General features: G+C 38.0%; 1 protein-coding gene across 1 annotated transcript in view; it reads left to right on the forward strand.

The window, feature by feature from the left end:
- PUDP (pseudouridine 5'-phosphatase) overlaps positions 1-13,972 on the forward strand; it is a 75,331-nt gene that overhangs the window by 16,364 nt on the left and 44,995 nt on the right. The window contains exon 2 of the mRNA XM_056329951.1: positions 13,160-13,378. Coding sequence (XP_056185926.1) covers positions 13,160-13,378 — 219 coding nt within the window. The remainder of the gene's footprint in view (positions 1-13,159; positions 13,379-13,972) is intronic.

Raw genomic sequence — 13,972 nt, forward strand, 5'->3', positions numbered from 1 at the left:
AAAATTTGAATTTTACAGGCGTAATGATAGCAAATTGTTGCAATGGAGCAAAGAAATTTTTTTGGTAAATCTAATTTCATGTTAGTTACTGTGGAATTGGAAATGCGTACCTTATCTAGCATGTTTATATTCAGAAACTGTGAGCTTGATTGTCTCCTGCTTCTACCATTGTGACTGTTGATTTCAGTAGATTTGTACCTAATTCTGAGTAGGGAGAGAAAAGCTACTGGATATTATTTTTTTTTCTTTAGTTTTTGGATGGAGTGAAGAAAGTTGGAGCTATTTTTGGAAATAAAGTAAAAATTCTCCTCTTATCTGCTTATTGAGCATATACTTTTCCAGCCTGTCTTTTGCAAGCATTGTTGCCGTGGAACTAAGCACACCCCAGGGAAGTAACTCCTGTGTCAGGTTTATTAAGTTCCAACCACAGGAGAGTAAAGCCGCTTGTGTCTCAAGACACAAACTCTGACCTCGACTTGCACAACTCAGATAGAAGGGAAGAAAGATAGGGTGAAAGTGGAATTTCTTGTTTGGTTCACAATAGCTGTTTCTATTTTTAGCACATTAATCATGTGGAAGAATGAAATGACGGCCTAAAGTTTTTTGCACTGTTTGAGTCTCTGAACACGTATTTTTTATTTCATTTAGTGGGATACACAGTGGTGTTTCTTGTAACTCTAAGCTGTCACACTCAAAACAGAGTCATAACATAACATTTCCATTATGCCCAGAACCACTTTCTAACAAAATAAGATTCAGCCTCTCCCCTTTGAGATCGCTGAAAATATAACTTTTATAGCTATGGTTGGAGAGTATTCTTCCAGTTTTCTATTTCTCCAGTAGTCCTCATGTGAATTAGGTTCACTGACATGTTACTGAGATTCTCTGTCTGAACCTTTTTATAATCATTGTATTCTTCCAGGACTGTAGTGTGGGTAAGTTTTATGTCTTTTTATAAAAAAGTATATGGTACTTTTTTGTTATTTTTTCCCTTGTTTTAAACAAGAGATAGTAGAGTTTAGGTTAAATGGATTTTGATATTTGAAGACCTTATGCTAGTTTAGAATTGCCATAATGTACTAAAACAATACTAGGTCAGTTTGATCCAAATGCAGGACTTAAGAGGCAGATTTGTTCTCAGTTACCTCCTCTCTGCCAGGACATGCCACTGTTAGAAAAACTTGAAAAACGAAAATATTTTACTGGAAAGTTGGGACTCGGTCCAGTACATCTGCCTTTAGGTACCTGATGTATGCCAAATTTTTCAGTGTTCTCTATAGCACTTCTACTAAAGTAAAATAATTTTTGTGTGCAGTGGAGAGATTGATGTTTTGTTTGTTTTTTTTTCCCCAGATGGACGCCATGGTTCAAACTGAGGTGATTTGAAACCCTTTCACAGATATTTTTTTTGTCATGTATTTGATTTTTAAATGTTTCCTCCACATCCTAGAGGAACTGTAGTTGATGCCTTGTATTTGCAGTTCTGTTTCAGGCTTCCTAATCAGTATGCATCTGCCATATTAAGTAGAGACTTTGTATGATGGGAGGTAGAGTTCCGGGGCAGATCACACAACTTCGTACACGAATTTTTGTAAGAAAAGCCTAGTTCAAAATATGCTGATAAGATTTTCCAGTTAATAAAGGCTAACGTAATCTCTATTTTTAGTGTGATTGTATATACTAGTATTGCTACGTAGACAAAATCATCTATGCAGAGAGGTTAAAGAGTTTCAGCAAAATTTCAAATATTTACTGGGGGAAAAACTATATAGCTCTTCAGCAGCAGGGCTAAGAATTAATGTGTAAACACTCATGAAGAAAATAAAAGGAATCCTATTAAACAACTGTTATTGGCATATGGAACTCTGTGTTTTTTTATTACGGAATATTAATGCAGAGATCTAGTACTGATAGTTTGACTGCAGTTGAGTAGCAGACTGACTTCATTTCCTGGGAATAGGAAAAGCAGAATTCTTTTTGCCATGTGAAGTGTCCTCAGTGCATAGCATCTGCTGCTCAGATGCTGGGGTGCAAATGGTGTTGGAGTTCAGAAACACAAAAGCGTTGTGCATTGGATGGTGCTTTGAGCTACCTGATCTAGTGAAAGATGTCCCTGCCCATGACAGGAGGTTGTACAAGGTGATACTTAAAGGGCCCTTCCAAGCCAAGGCACTCTGTGATTTCAGTACCTGTCTCTCAGTGGGTGCAGGGGGCTTAGTTAAAAGCCTCCTCTACGGCCAACTATAAGGATTTGTTTCACCATGCCAGTTATAAGCAAGGTGATTATAACCTAAACCAAATTACAGTCTTCCAGTAGTTCTGTGCTTCTATCCATAATGTTAGGAAACAAAAAGCTCATGTACCGTCGGTTGTGATAGTCCATTAACTTAGAGTGGTCCTGCTGTGGCCTGCAGGCTGTATTTGATCTAGGAATCAGTTAGGACCTGCCTCCAGCTTACTGCCCTGTCTGGAAGTAGGGCAACTGTTGCTGTCACTGTATGAGGTTTTTCAGTGCTCTGTGAGAATAGCCCTCTACGCTGACGCTCAGCCCCATGTTGGAGGTCATGCAACTTCAGAGAAGCCCATGGCTTGCCTGGATAGAAGTCCACACACCATGTGGTGTTGGAAGTCCCTTAAACTGGTATCTATAACATGGCTTTAAGGTTTCATCTCAGTTTTCAGTGTGTGTTATATAAAACCAGAGTGATTATAGCTCATAAAACATTTTCAGTTTGCTGTATCACACTTCCTTCATGAATCTCAAAGGTCTGATTCTTTTTTATATTTTAGATTCTAGTTAGGATTAGGAGTTCTTGGTATACAGCTATTACAGAGTTACTGTGATCAGGTCTTGCAGTATTTCTGACACTTTCCTCTTGACTAGATGATCAGCCACAGTGAAATGTCCTCTCTGTTGAAAAATCAAACATATTGATGATATTTGTTTTTTTTCCTTTTAGTGTTACCACCACAGAGAAATTACTCCATCAGCAAATTTATTTCAAAAATTTTAGGCATTCCTGAGTGGGGGAGATTAGCTTTATTGTCTCTGTAGTTCTTTACACTTCCTTTGTGACAGTATGTTTGACACATTGCTGCAATTAAGTTTAGAACATTCTCCAAGGCCATGCTGGAAAAATAATGTTTTTCTTTTCTATTAAAGTCATTCTGTCCTTTGAAATGTTTCCACTATTTAGGAAACTGATTTTTTGGCCACTATTACTGAAAGTGATTTAGAAGCATAACACCGAAAGTCAAACAACCTGCATTCCCAACTCGCCTAAGTGTGTGTGCACACTTAGAAGCAAAAGCTTTCTAAGAATAAGGAAATCAGAATCAGTATTAGCAGAGAGCTGTGGAGGGTTGAAGAGAATTTTCTCTTTGTTCTCATTTTGTTGTTGTTTTTTCAGGGAGGAATAAATTTTTCTGACTTTCTTCCCCCTCTCTTGACTATTCTTTTTTTCATTGTTGCTGGTTTAGGTTTTGGGTTAAACAGAACAGGTCTGGGTTGTCTGTTCGGGGAAGGTTGTGTTTCTCCCTGTATTATCTCTGTATTGGGGTTGCATGGCAGGGTTTTGATAGTGATGCAACAGTGAAGACGAAGGCTGTCCCTCTCAGCTCATGGAGGTTAATGGTGGATCAGGTATCCACCTGCAACCCATGGAGGACCCCACGCTGGAGCAGGTGGACGCCCAAAGGATGCTGGGACCCTGTGGACAGCCCATGCTGGAGCAGGGTCCTGGCAGGACCTGTGGACCCAGGGAGAGAGGACCCAGGCTGGAGCATGTTTGTTTGCAGGACTTGTAACCCTGGGGGGGACCCACACTGGAGCAGTCTGCTCCTGAGGGGCTGCACCCTGTGGAAGGGGGGACACGCTGGAGCGGTTTGTGAATACTGTAGCCCATGGAAAGGACTCAAATTGGGAAAGTTCACAGAGGACTGTCTCCCATGGAAGGGACCCCAGGCTGGAGCAGGGGAAGAATGTGAGCAGCCCTCCCCATGAGGAGGAAGGAGCAGCAGAGACAGCCTGTGATAAAGTGACTCCAACCCCTGTTCCCTGTCCCCCTGTGGTGGGGGAGGAAGCAGAGAAAATTGGGAGTGAAGTTGGGCCAGAGAAAAAAGGAGGGATGGGGGGCAGGCATTTTAAGATTTAGTTTCTATTTTCTCATTATCTTACTCTGATTTGATTGGTAATAAATTATTTTCCCCAAGTTGAGTCTGTTTTGCCTGTAACTACAATTGGTGAGTGGTCTCTCCCTGTCCTTGTCTCAAACCGCAAGCCTTTTGTTATGTTTTCTCCCTTGCCAGCTGAGGAGAGGACTGATAGAGTGGCTTTGGTGGGCACCTGGTGTCGAGCCAGGGTCAACCCACCACGATCTTAATTAAGAAAAGATGTGGTGTTGTTATTCTGCTGACTTTGATAACATAGTGAACCTTTTGGTTTCATCTAGCTTGTGTGCTAGTATTATCCAAGAGCCTTGGAATATCTCATTTCTAACAACTTTTTAAACCCTGTTTTGCATTCCTCAGGTCAGTGAACTGCTGCTATGCGTTGTCAGCAACGTATTGAGAAGAAATACCACCTTGGTGAAAGGCTAACTTCCTTGTGAACATCCTATAAGCTGTTTTTCCCAGAGGTAGTAATTGCTTCTGTGGATGAGAACATTCCTTGTATAATACTCTTGCCTTGTTATAGTACGTCATATGCTAATGACCGTGTAACTGTTACCTGACTTGGGCCTTGTCTTTACACATTTTAAGAACCTACATCTTTGTTAGCCATAGATTTGAGCCCAACAAGCAGGATTCTGTAGACACCATATCAACTGCTGTTCGCATAGTTTTAGTTTTGATGGTTAACAGCCTTTGTGAATGGCAAAGAAAGTGTATCAGGCAGTTTCTATGAATCAACAGCTTTTCTATTTTTAAACTAATGAGATGCTGTCACATAGATGATGTTTAATAAGTACAGTTTTAGAATGTTTTGAATTAAGTCATATATACTGCCTGCTATTTCAAAGTTGGATTCCCTCATGCTTTGGAAATGAATACAGACTTCCCTTTACTTTTTAATGTGCAATGTTTTATGTTGACGGTGGAGTATTTGTTTACAGCTCTACGTCAGAAGCGTGTGTGTATGGTTTATTCTTGAACTGTTTCTTTCACTTCCTTGTGGCATTAAAAAGAAGGATGAGGTGCTTGTGTGAATACAAGACAGTGTTAAGATATGTCAGCTGTATTAATGCAAACTAAAAGCCTTTTGAATTCGCTCAGAACCTTCTTCCCTTCCACATAGAAGTAAATTTTTTTCTCTGAATATAAAATGAGAAATTGGCTTCCTCTGTAGTTGCCATTGAACAATTCCTGCAGTAATGTAAGCCCAGAGGGGCAAATATGTGATACTCATTTGGGAATAGTTCTATGCAACTGTTATTTTTGGGGCACTAAACTTACTTCCTTTTCAAGCCTGTTAGCAATAACTTGAATTCATGGTAGGATGGCTCATATCAGAGAAGGGAAAACAGACTGACAGCACTTCGAGGGAGTTAGCCAGTGGCATTGTGATTCTCTGGACTTAGTGAAGTAATGACCATGCAGCATATTCATATATCTTGGAGTGTACTTACATTAATATTCTAGTATAACAGAAAAAAAAAAAAGGAACAGATTTGCAAAATTAAAACTCCAGAACAGACTTCTACCTGCTCCCTACTAAAATGAACAATGGACCATTTAGGTGAATGTTCCTAAGTGCTAATCAAAAAATAATGATTTGCAAATCATGACTCATTTAAATTGGAAACAGTAATTTTAATTTTCAGCAATTATAGTCATATTTTTTCTTTATCTTCAGAAGTTATGGTTTATCAATCACGTAAAATGGTTTACTGAATAACTTGCTCATTATAACCACCTTATGATTTTGAAGTAGCCATTATTTCGTGTTTGCTATTTATTTTAGTAGAGGCTTTACCATCCTTTAACTTCCAGGTAACAATAAGAACTTAAATGGTACTGGTTGTGAGAATAGATCAGCTGAAAGGTACAAGACATAAATACTGCAGCAGCATTTGATCCGATGTGCCACACTGTGTTTAGGTTCAGCCTGCCTGGCTGGGTACATCAGCAACATTTGCTGTGGAATTTAGGCACAGCTCAAATATTTTCATTGAGCATGCATAAAAGCAGTGCCTGTTTCCTCCTGTGACAGTGACTGAAGTGGGTGTCTCTGCAAGGCAATAAATTTAGATTTCATTTTTCTTCAGAAGCAAGTTAATTTTGAAGGAATGGGGGGAATACTACGGCAAAGAATAGAACATTCCTATTCTTCATCTCCTCAGGAGGCCTTCTTTGCTAAGGGATTTGAACTGACATCCCTTCAATGAGCCCTTAAGTCAATAGGCTCCAGATTGATTTGTATTCACTGGCTAGCACTCATCTGAGTTTTATTCTTTAAAAGGCAGCTTTTGCATTTAAAACATAGTATTATGTGTACACACACACTCTATGTATGCATACATATAAAAATACACGTTTCTATGCTTTATATATATACAAGCATATCATTCGTTTGTATATATATATATGTGTGTATGTATATGTAACATAATAGCATTAAAAATTATCATGGGATGTTGGAGAAGTAGGCTTAGGCCCTTTAGGGTAGATTGAAAGGCAGAGTCTCATTTTCTGGACTAGTGCTGTAACGCTTAGGCTATTGTGCAACAGGTAATTTCTGTTGCCTCCCTCATCCCCAGTCTTGCTAAGCCACTGTAAGTGATTTTGAGGTCAGCTGTTAAACTGCTGCTTTTTCCTCCTCTTAGCCATCATGGGTAACCACAGTCATGCATTTTTAAACTAGATTTCACAGTAGTGAAAGTGTGAATGGAAAGGCATTGGGAGGGAACTGCAATACCGACCTTTTACCACAAATCGCAACATCGTTGTCCGCTAAAGATCATTTATTAAAAAAAGATAAATCTTCAGATTCTTCTTTGCCTTTTTTTGCTGATTGTTTTGCTAACTCAGGAACCTTCAGCTCTAATTCTTAGTGGTTCTGGGCGATGTAAATTATTTTTTGCAATTTTGGACCTGTTCCAGTGACAGTTATATAGTTGTTAGTCTTTTGCTTTGCTTCTACTCGTTTCATGTTTTGTTTTTGATATCTTGAGGGAGAAATCTCGTATTCCCATTGAAAGAAACGGTAAAGATAGAAAAAGAATGGGGAATGAATTATGCACTACGCTTTATTCAGTGGCATAGTCTATTGCTCCCTCAGCGACTGGTTTTTATGATGCTGTTTATTTTTATCTTTCAGTAGTTTGTCATAATGTATTATTTCTTCTTGATTTTTTGAGATGGAACTGTAATTGATAAACTTTGGACAGTAATATCCTGACATTCTTTTCATTGAGGGGATGTTTCTTGTTCCATTCTAAGTTTGATGTTCAGAGGCCATTGGTTTCCCACACTTTTCTTTTTTCCTGCTTGCCAAAGCCAGGAGCAGAATTTTGCAAGTTTGTGGATAGTTATGTGGGTTTTATCTTGGCAGTGGTGTTTCCTAAACTCTGTGATAGCCCACATACCATTTGGAAATGTGATGGATGTACCACTGTTTGATACTCATATCCTCAGATATATGGACATTTCAAGGATTGGTTCACTTGTGTAATCAAACAAGCAAAGAGCATGTGCTGCCTGTGGGGAGGTGGACTGTAGAGTGGCAGGCTTGATAACAGATCTCTGTAGATCACAGAGACTTACTGAGAGGCATCCATTCTCTGGCTTTCATGCAGTGCTGCAGCATCTGTTACACTCCTGAGTCTCACAGACTTGACACAACAGTCAGTGAGCTGATCAGCCATGTTTTGATTGTTGGAGAGAGAAGAAGGGGAACCGCGAGTTCATGATTTTGCCGATGTTGAAGTCAGTTGGCTTGAGGACCATTCATTGAGTTCTGCATGGGATATTCAAGACTTGCCAAAGTTAGTCCTGATGGGAAAACTCTCACTATTTTGTCTTGTCCATTACTTTGTTTAAATCCTGTTTTCTTTAACACTGTTTAGTTGATACAGTACGAGAATAAACATGCAAAGGCCTGTGTTACATTTAAATCCAGAAATGAGAGAAAATGTAAATGTCATTAATATTACTATAACTCTATGAGTAGAGGAAACATCTAGTGCTCTCTGGAATGTTGATTGCCCCCACTATTTCAACAATTGCATAGATTTGGTTGCAAGTTAACACTTCATACTGTGCTAAATGTGATTAATTGAATTGGAAAAATAAAGCAAAAATTTTCTCTTCTGTAATCATGTTCTGGTTTATAATTGTTTTATCACTTTTACCCCAAGCATTTCAGTAATTTATATGGCTTCTTACACTGTTGCATACCCTAAAGAGATTAAAGGAATATTGTGAAAGACTGGTAGGAAATCAAAATCATGGTCATCTGTGTATTCATTCATTATTGGTGATGACAAAATCTAATGAGATTTCTCAATCTTAGGACAAAATCTTGGTAAGAATTACTAATTGTGTTTAAAATTGGCTACATTGAATACTGAAGATGGTTCTCCTCTTCATATGGACAGAAATCTGCCTTACAGGTACAGACACAAGAAACGTAACACTTGAATTAAAATTCTTCCTTTTAACCGTTTCTCTATCCCTATCAAAATAAAAATTTTGCAAAGTTTAGGTGTCTAGGATCTGATTTTGACTTAGTGGAATATATTGAATGTACACAGTTAAAATTCTGTTCAGACTTCCAGCAGAAGGATAGGTGTATTACATCTGGGAGGCTTGATGCAAAGAAGAGATGGATCATTCAAACAAAGAAGTCAGAACTGATGATTAAGATGATATATGGCTAATATGAGCTTTCATGCCTACTAACCTTATCTCCTTGATAAACTAGAAATTATTTTAGAATTAAAGTAATATAATTTTAATAAATTCAGAAGGTGCATAACCTTCTGAAAAAGTCAAGTTCCATATTAATTCATGAAGTCATAACCTTCTGTCTTAAGATGCCTTCATGTGTAGGTGGTTGATAAAGCTGAGGTTTAGCTACTGCCTTGATGCTTGCTGTACCCCCAGCCTCAGTAGATCTGCACTTCTAGTTCTGACTGCAGTGAGCTGAGCAGATCATACACTCCAGTTGTGCACTGCGGCCTGATGCCAAGGGACCTGTAGGTTTTTCAGAATATGTGTCAGCATACTTTTGTACCAGATCACAAATTGAATAATCCAGTGTCTCTGTCATTCTTGTCACTTTATTTGTATTTATGGTGACTGCCTTTTACACACTGTAAACAGCACCAGTGGAGTTGACTGTGCTTTAAATATAGAAGAGGTGATGCTATGAAAATGGCTAGAAGTTGGTATGTGGCTAGGGGATGAATATTACTCATTCCCAATGAAATGTAGTGAGTGGATGGACGATATATGTTGTGCTGATAATGTCCATGTAAAATATATATCAAGGGACAAGATCTAGAAAGATGAAGAGTGCTTTGAAAGGCAGAAAAGAATGAGGCTGAGGTTATACATTCACTGAAAACTGCAGGATCTAAGAAGTCTTGCTTGTCCTTCCTCCTTTTAGAACAGGCCACTGCCACGTGTGTCCTGTTGTGTTCTGAGCTTGTATTCCTGTTGGGGGGGAGCAGCAGGGGCTGGGTTCACTTGCTGATATGTATGTGTTTATTACCAGTTGGGATGTTGTAGAACATGTGAGTCTCACCCAGATTACTGTTTTTTAGTGTGTCTGGATGTCTTGGACATAATAGGGTGTCTAAAATACTAGTAGGTGTCTATAATTAGGCACTTGAACTGATAATTCCTCTTGGTTTATTTCATTGATGTGTTATATTCAAGTGTGTGTGTTAGATTTAATTTCCTATTGTGTTGCCGATTTATAGTAGTTTGAAATTATGATTCATTGCGATACTGAAACTCTGATCAATCAGTTGTGCTGTGGTTTATTTTATATGATAATGGTGAAAAAGCTAGCCTAGCTAGTATTTAAACACCTTTTTTTGAGATTTCTCTGTTTCAATGGGAATAAGAAATCTTGAAGTTGTACCATTATTTAGTATTTATTTACTGCTGTCTAATTATAAGAGGAACATAAAGATTTTCTTTTGTCTTCAATCAAAGGAGGATATGTCCTTACCTGTTATTTAGGTATGTAGAAAGTGCAGCTTTTTCAGCAGTGGTCTCTTCAGATTGCAGTTGGAGATTTTGCAGTTTGTGTGGGTGCTCATGTGTGTGTACTTTCTCCTTCAGATTTCAGGTTTTATTCATGTGCTGTAGTGAAACATGTCTGTTTAAGCAAGTAAAATGTTCACACCTATGCTTTTGTCATCCAATCATGACAATTAAAATCATGTCATTTTTCAAGAATTACAAATATGTGGAGTCTTACAAGAGGACATGAATCTGGAGATGATGATAATTTTCATTGCAACCAAGTTCATGTCCAGGGTCCAAATGCTATGACTTCAGGCAGAGTGAAAGTGATCTCTTTGAAAGAGAATTTGGAGATTTTGTAAGCCAGTTCTTTTAACGGATAATTAATGAGGAGAGGGAAGGAAAAGAAGGCTTTCTGACATCCTGCTCGTTTGAGCATTTATGTTGCTTTAAACACACATTTAAATTAGTGTAGGCAGTGGTCGGTTGTGTTGACCAGTTTGGGTGTTGTTTTTTTTTTGTTTTGTGTTTGTTTGGGGCTTCTGAGCACTGAGAAAACTAAGTTCTGACACAATACAGATAGGATAATAATTAGCTATTTTAATAGGTTCCGCTCAAACTTGTTCATGAGTGCTCTTCAGTTGGCAAACTGCAACATTGCATAACAGGTTATTTTTAGGTCCACGATCTGGACAAGATTAAGCATTTCTTTAAGAAGAAGAGGAAAAGTTTATTCACAGGTCTGATATGTCCCACCATGTTTAAAATGCAGGAGGCTATTAAATTATCTTTAGCTATACAGTTGAGTCTTTCACTTTCAAATAGATAAACGTGTAATTATCATAGAGACCTGCAGGAAAATTTTCACGTTCTACAATTATACGTTTTCATTGCTTGTTTTGTTTTATTTCTACTTATTTTGCTACGTATGACTTAATAAGATGAGGACTAATTTTAAATTTCAATTTTAAACTTAGAGTAAGAATTTTATGTTCTTCACCTGGTGACTCAGATAGAGAAGAAAAATCACTGTATCTAAAAAAAAAAGGAAAGGGAAAACTGTGACCTTTTAAACACTGTTCTTAATTCACCTTCTCAGCTTGCAGAGAGTACCACCTGGCAGTATCAAGCAAACAGGGGGGATTTTTTTGTTGATTTTTTTTTTTTCCTTCCTGGTCTTAGCCAGTCCAACACTTCATAAAGCCCAGTTCCTTGGTTTCTGTTTTGATACCTGTCCAGTGTGCTTTATGGCTCTCCAAGATTACTCTTAACTTTTTTCCATAACTGTAATTGTTTAAGAAACATTTGCAAAGAGTACCACAGTTGCTTTTTTTTTTTTCTTCCAAGATGACTCTTTTTTCCATAACTGTAATAGTTTAAGAAACATTTGCAGAGTACCACAGGTGCTTTTTTTTTTTTTCCTTCCTTTCATTTTTAACCTAAGAGGTTTTTGTGAACCATTTGTTGCCCTGCTAAGCAGTCCAGACAAGTGCAGTGGGTTTTTAGCCAATCTTTTGGCTCAACATTCCTTCTAGTAACTGAAGGGGAACACAGAGAAGAGCACTCTGGCAGGTAGTAGAGCATGTCTTCTGCACCGCTGTGTGTTCACATGGTGGTAGCTGCAATAACAGGACATGGCCCCTGTGTTTCTCATTTGATTTCAGGTTGGAATCATCTGCTGATCTCAGGACAAGCAGATTACTGTGGTTAAGCGGTAAGCATTTGTCAGACTGCAGGGAAGGTCTTCACATATGTTGTAGTCATGAGCTCTGCTCTTAGTTCTTCAGTCTGTGTTCTTCGTGGTACCTATGTTAAAGCCTAAAGTTTAAACTCTGTTGCATACTTCTTATATATTCAGAAAGTGAGACAATGTCCGCATGAATAATTTCACTATTAGCCCTATAAAAAATGTTTTTACATGGCAAAGGACATGTTGATCACTGAAGTCCCCAATTTCTCTAAATAAATCTCGTAAGAGCAACTGCTTCCTTTCATTGCTAAAGTGATAATAAGAAACATGTCTTTAGAGATGCAGAAGGCAGAGACATGCATGAGAAGGAGATTAAAGTGTGGTTAACAGCAGTAGCTGGTGTTTCAAAGAAGACTACTTAAACAGATAAACAGGTAGAAAAGCCACTGTTCAAGATCTTTGCTGAAATGAAACCAAGAATTGAAAGGATTTTTCCCCCCCTATTTTAGTGTTAAATATTATTGACCTTTTCCAAAGATTTCTCTGGCAGGAAAGAAAGGATTGTTTGGGTTTGTTTGGTTTTTTTGTTTGTTTGTTTTGGGTTTTTTTTAAATTATTTTGAAAACTAAAACCACCTTTGACATAGAAGCTGATAGTTTCACTCCTAGAATTCAGCCCGAAGTTTACTCTTGCCAGAAACCCCCTGGAAATACAAGTGGGTGTGTTCTGCTTGAATAATCACATGTAAATGCAGAGGTGCCAGCAGCACTATAATAATGACTGTAGCATCTTTGAAGGCACTCTGAAGCTTCCATTCAAAGGCACTCTTAAATAATTAATATTTTTTTTCCAATTCACATGCAATATGTAATGACATCCCCCAAGTACCAGATTTCCTTCCTTTCTTTTCTTTCTTATGCAAAGAACAGAATATTTGAATTAAGACAGTGGTTGATAACTTGTATAGTACAGAAAAGTGATGGAAGAGCAGCTCTAGATAGTTCTTTGTTGTGACCCTCTGTAACCTTTTCTTATCAAAGAAGTGACAGCTTGAAAAACTAGGTACATCTGAGGTGATCTTAGAAGTCTGGCTTCCCTGCTGCAAATAAAGGGAGGCAATTTTGTCCACTTAGGTATGTTCTTTGGCTCCTGGCAGTTCATTCTGTGACCATATATGTGGTCCTCCTTGTAAGACTGACTGCTCAGCTGGTTGATCATGGTTTTAATCTTCTTCTCTCTTTTTTTTTTTTTTTTCTTTTTTTTTTCTGGCAGATACCGAGCATCTCTATACGGTAGTGTATGAAGAGATCTGTGGGCGTTTTGGAAAGACCTATACCTGGGATGTGAAATCCTTGGTCATGGGTAAAAAAGCCCTAGAAGGGGCACAGATTATTCGAGATGTTCTAGATCTTCCAATAACCAAAGAAGAGTTATTACATGAATGTAAAATGAAGCAGGAGAAGGTGTTCCCTACTGCTGAACTGATGCCAGGTATGTTTCTCTTCAATATTTATAAACTGTTTATGGAATTATATTAGTGCTAATCAAGGTAGAAATCTTTAACCTGCCTTCCACACAATGGTTTCTCTTAAAGGTTCAGTTTCATCATTCTTGTTTTAACAAGTTTTACTCAAATCTACCTGTTCTTTATGTGTTAAAGAATTTAATTTTTTACCTGTTACAGGGTACTGGCAACATTTTTCTCTTGTTTACTTGGAGAACAGCTTTCTTTATGTATGTTTGAAAAGAAGAAAAAAGACTAGGTAAATGTGCATGAAATCTGCTTTGTAAACCAGGCATTCTTTATAAAAGTTGACAGCTGTGTAACTTTGCAAGTTATTTTTCTCTGGCTTTGGGCGTAGTGTGACTTTGTTAAGCACAAACACACTTTTAAATGTGCAGGCAAATGTATGAGCCCATGGGTTCTTTCAGTTGGTGTTAATCTTACCTAACCTGAACACTGAAATGTAAGCATGGTGTCTGAGCCAGATGTGTGTCAATGGAGAGTGAGGGCTTCTCAGGTTATCCTAAGACAAGTAATTTTTATCACCCTCTGAAGATACATGTCTTTTACCAGTGATCGTG

The sequence above is a fragment of the Falco biarmicus genome, chromosome 2, assembly GCF_023638135.1.
Source record: "Falco biarmicus isolate bFalBia1 chromosome 2, bFalBia1.pri, whole genome shotgun sequence".
Lineage (NCBI taxonomy): Eukaryota > Metazoa > Chordata > Aves > Falconiformes > Falconidae > Falco > Falco biarmicus.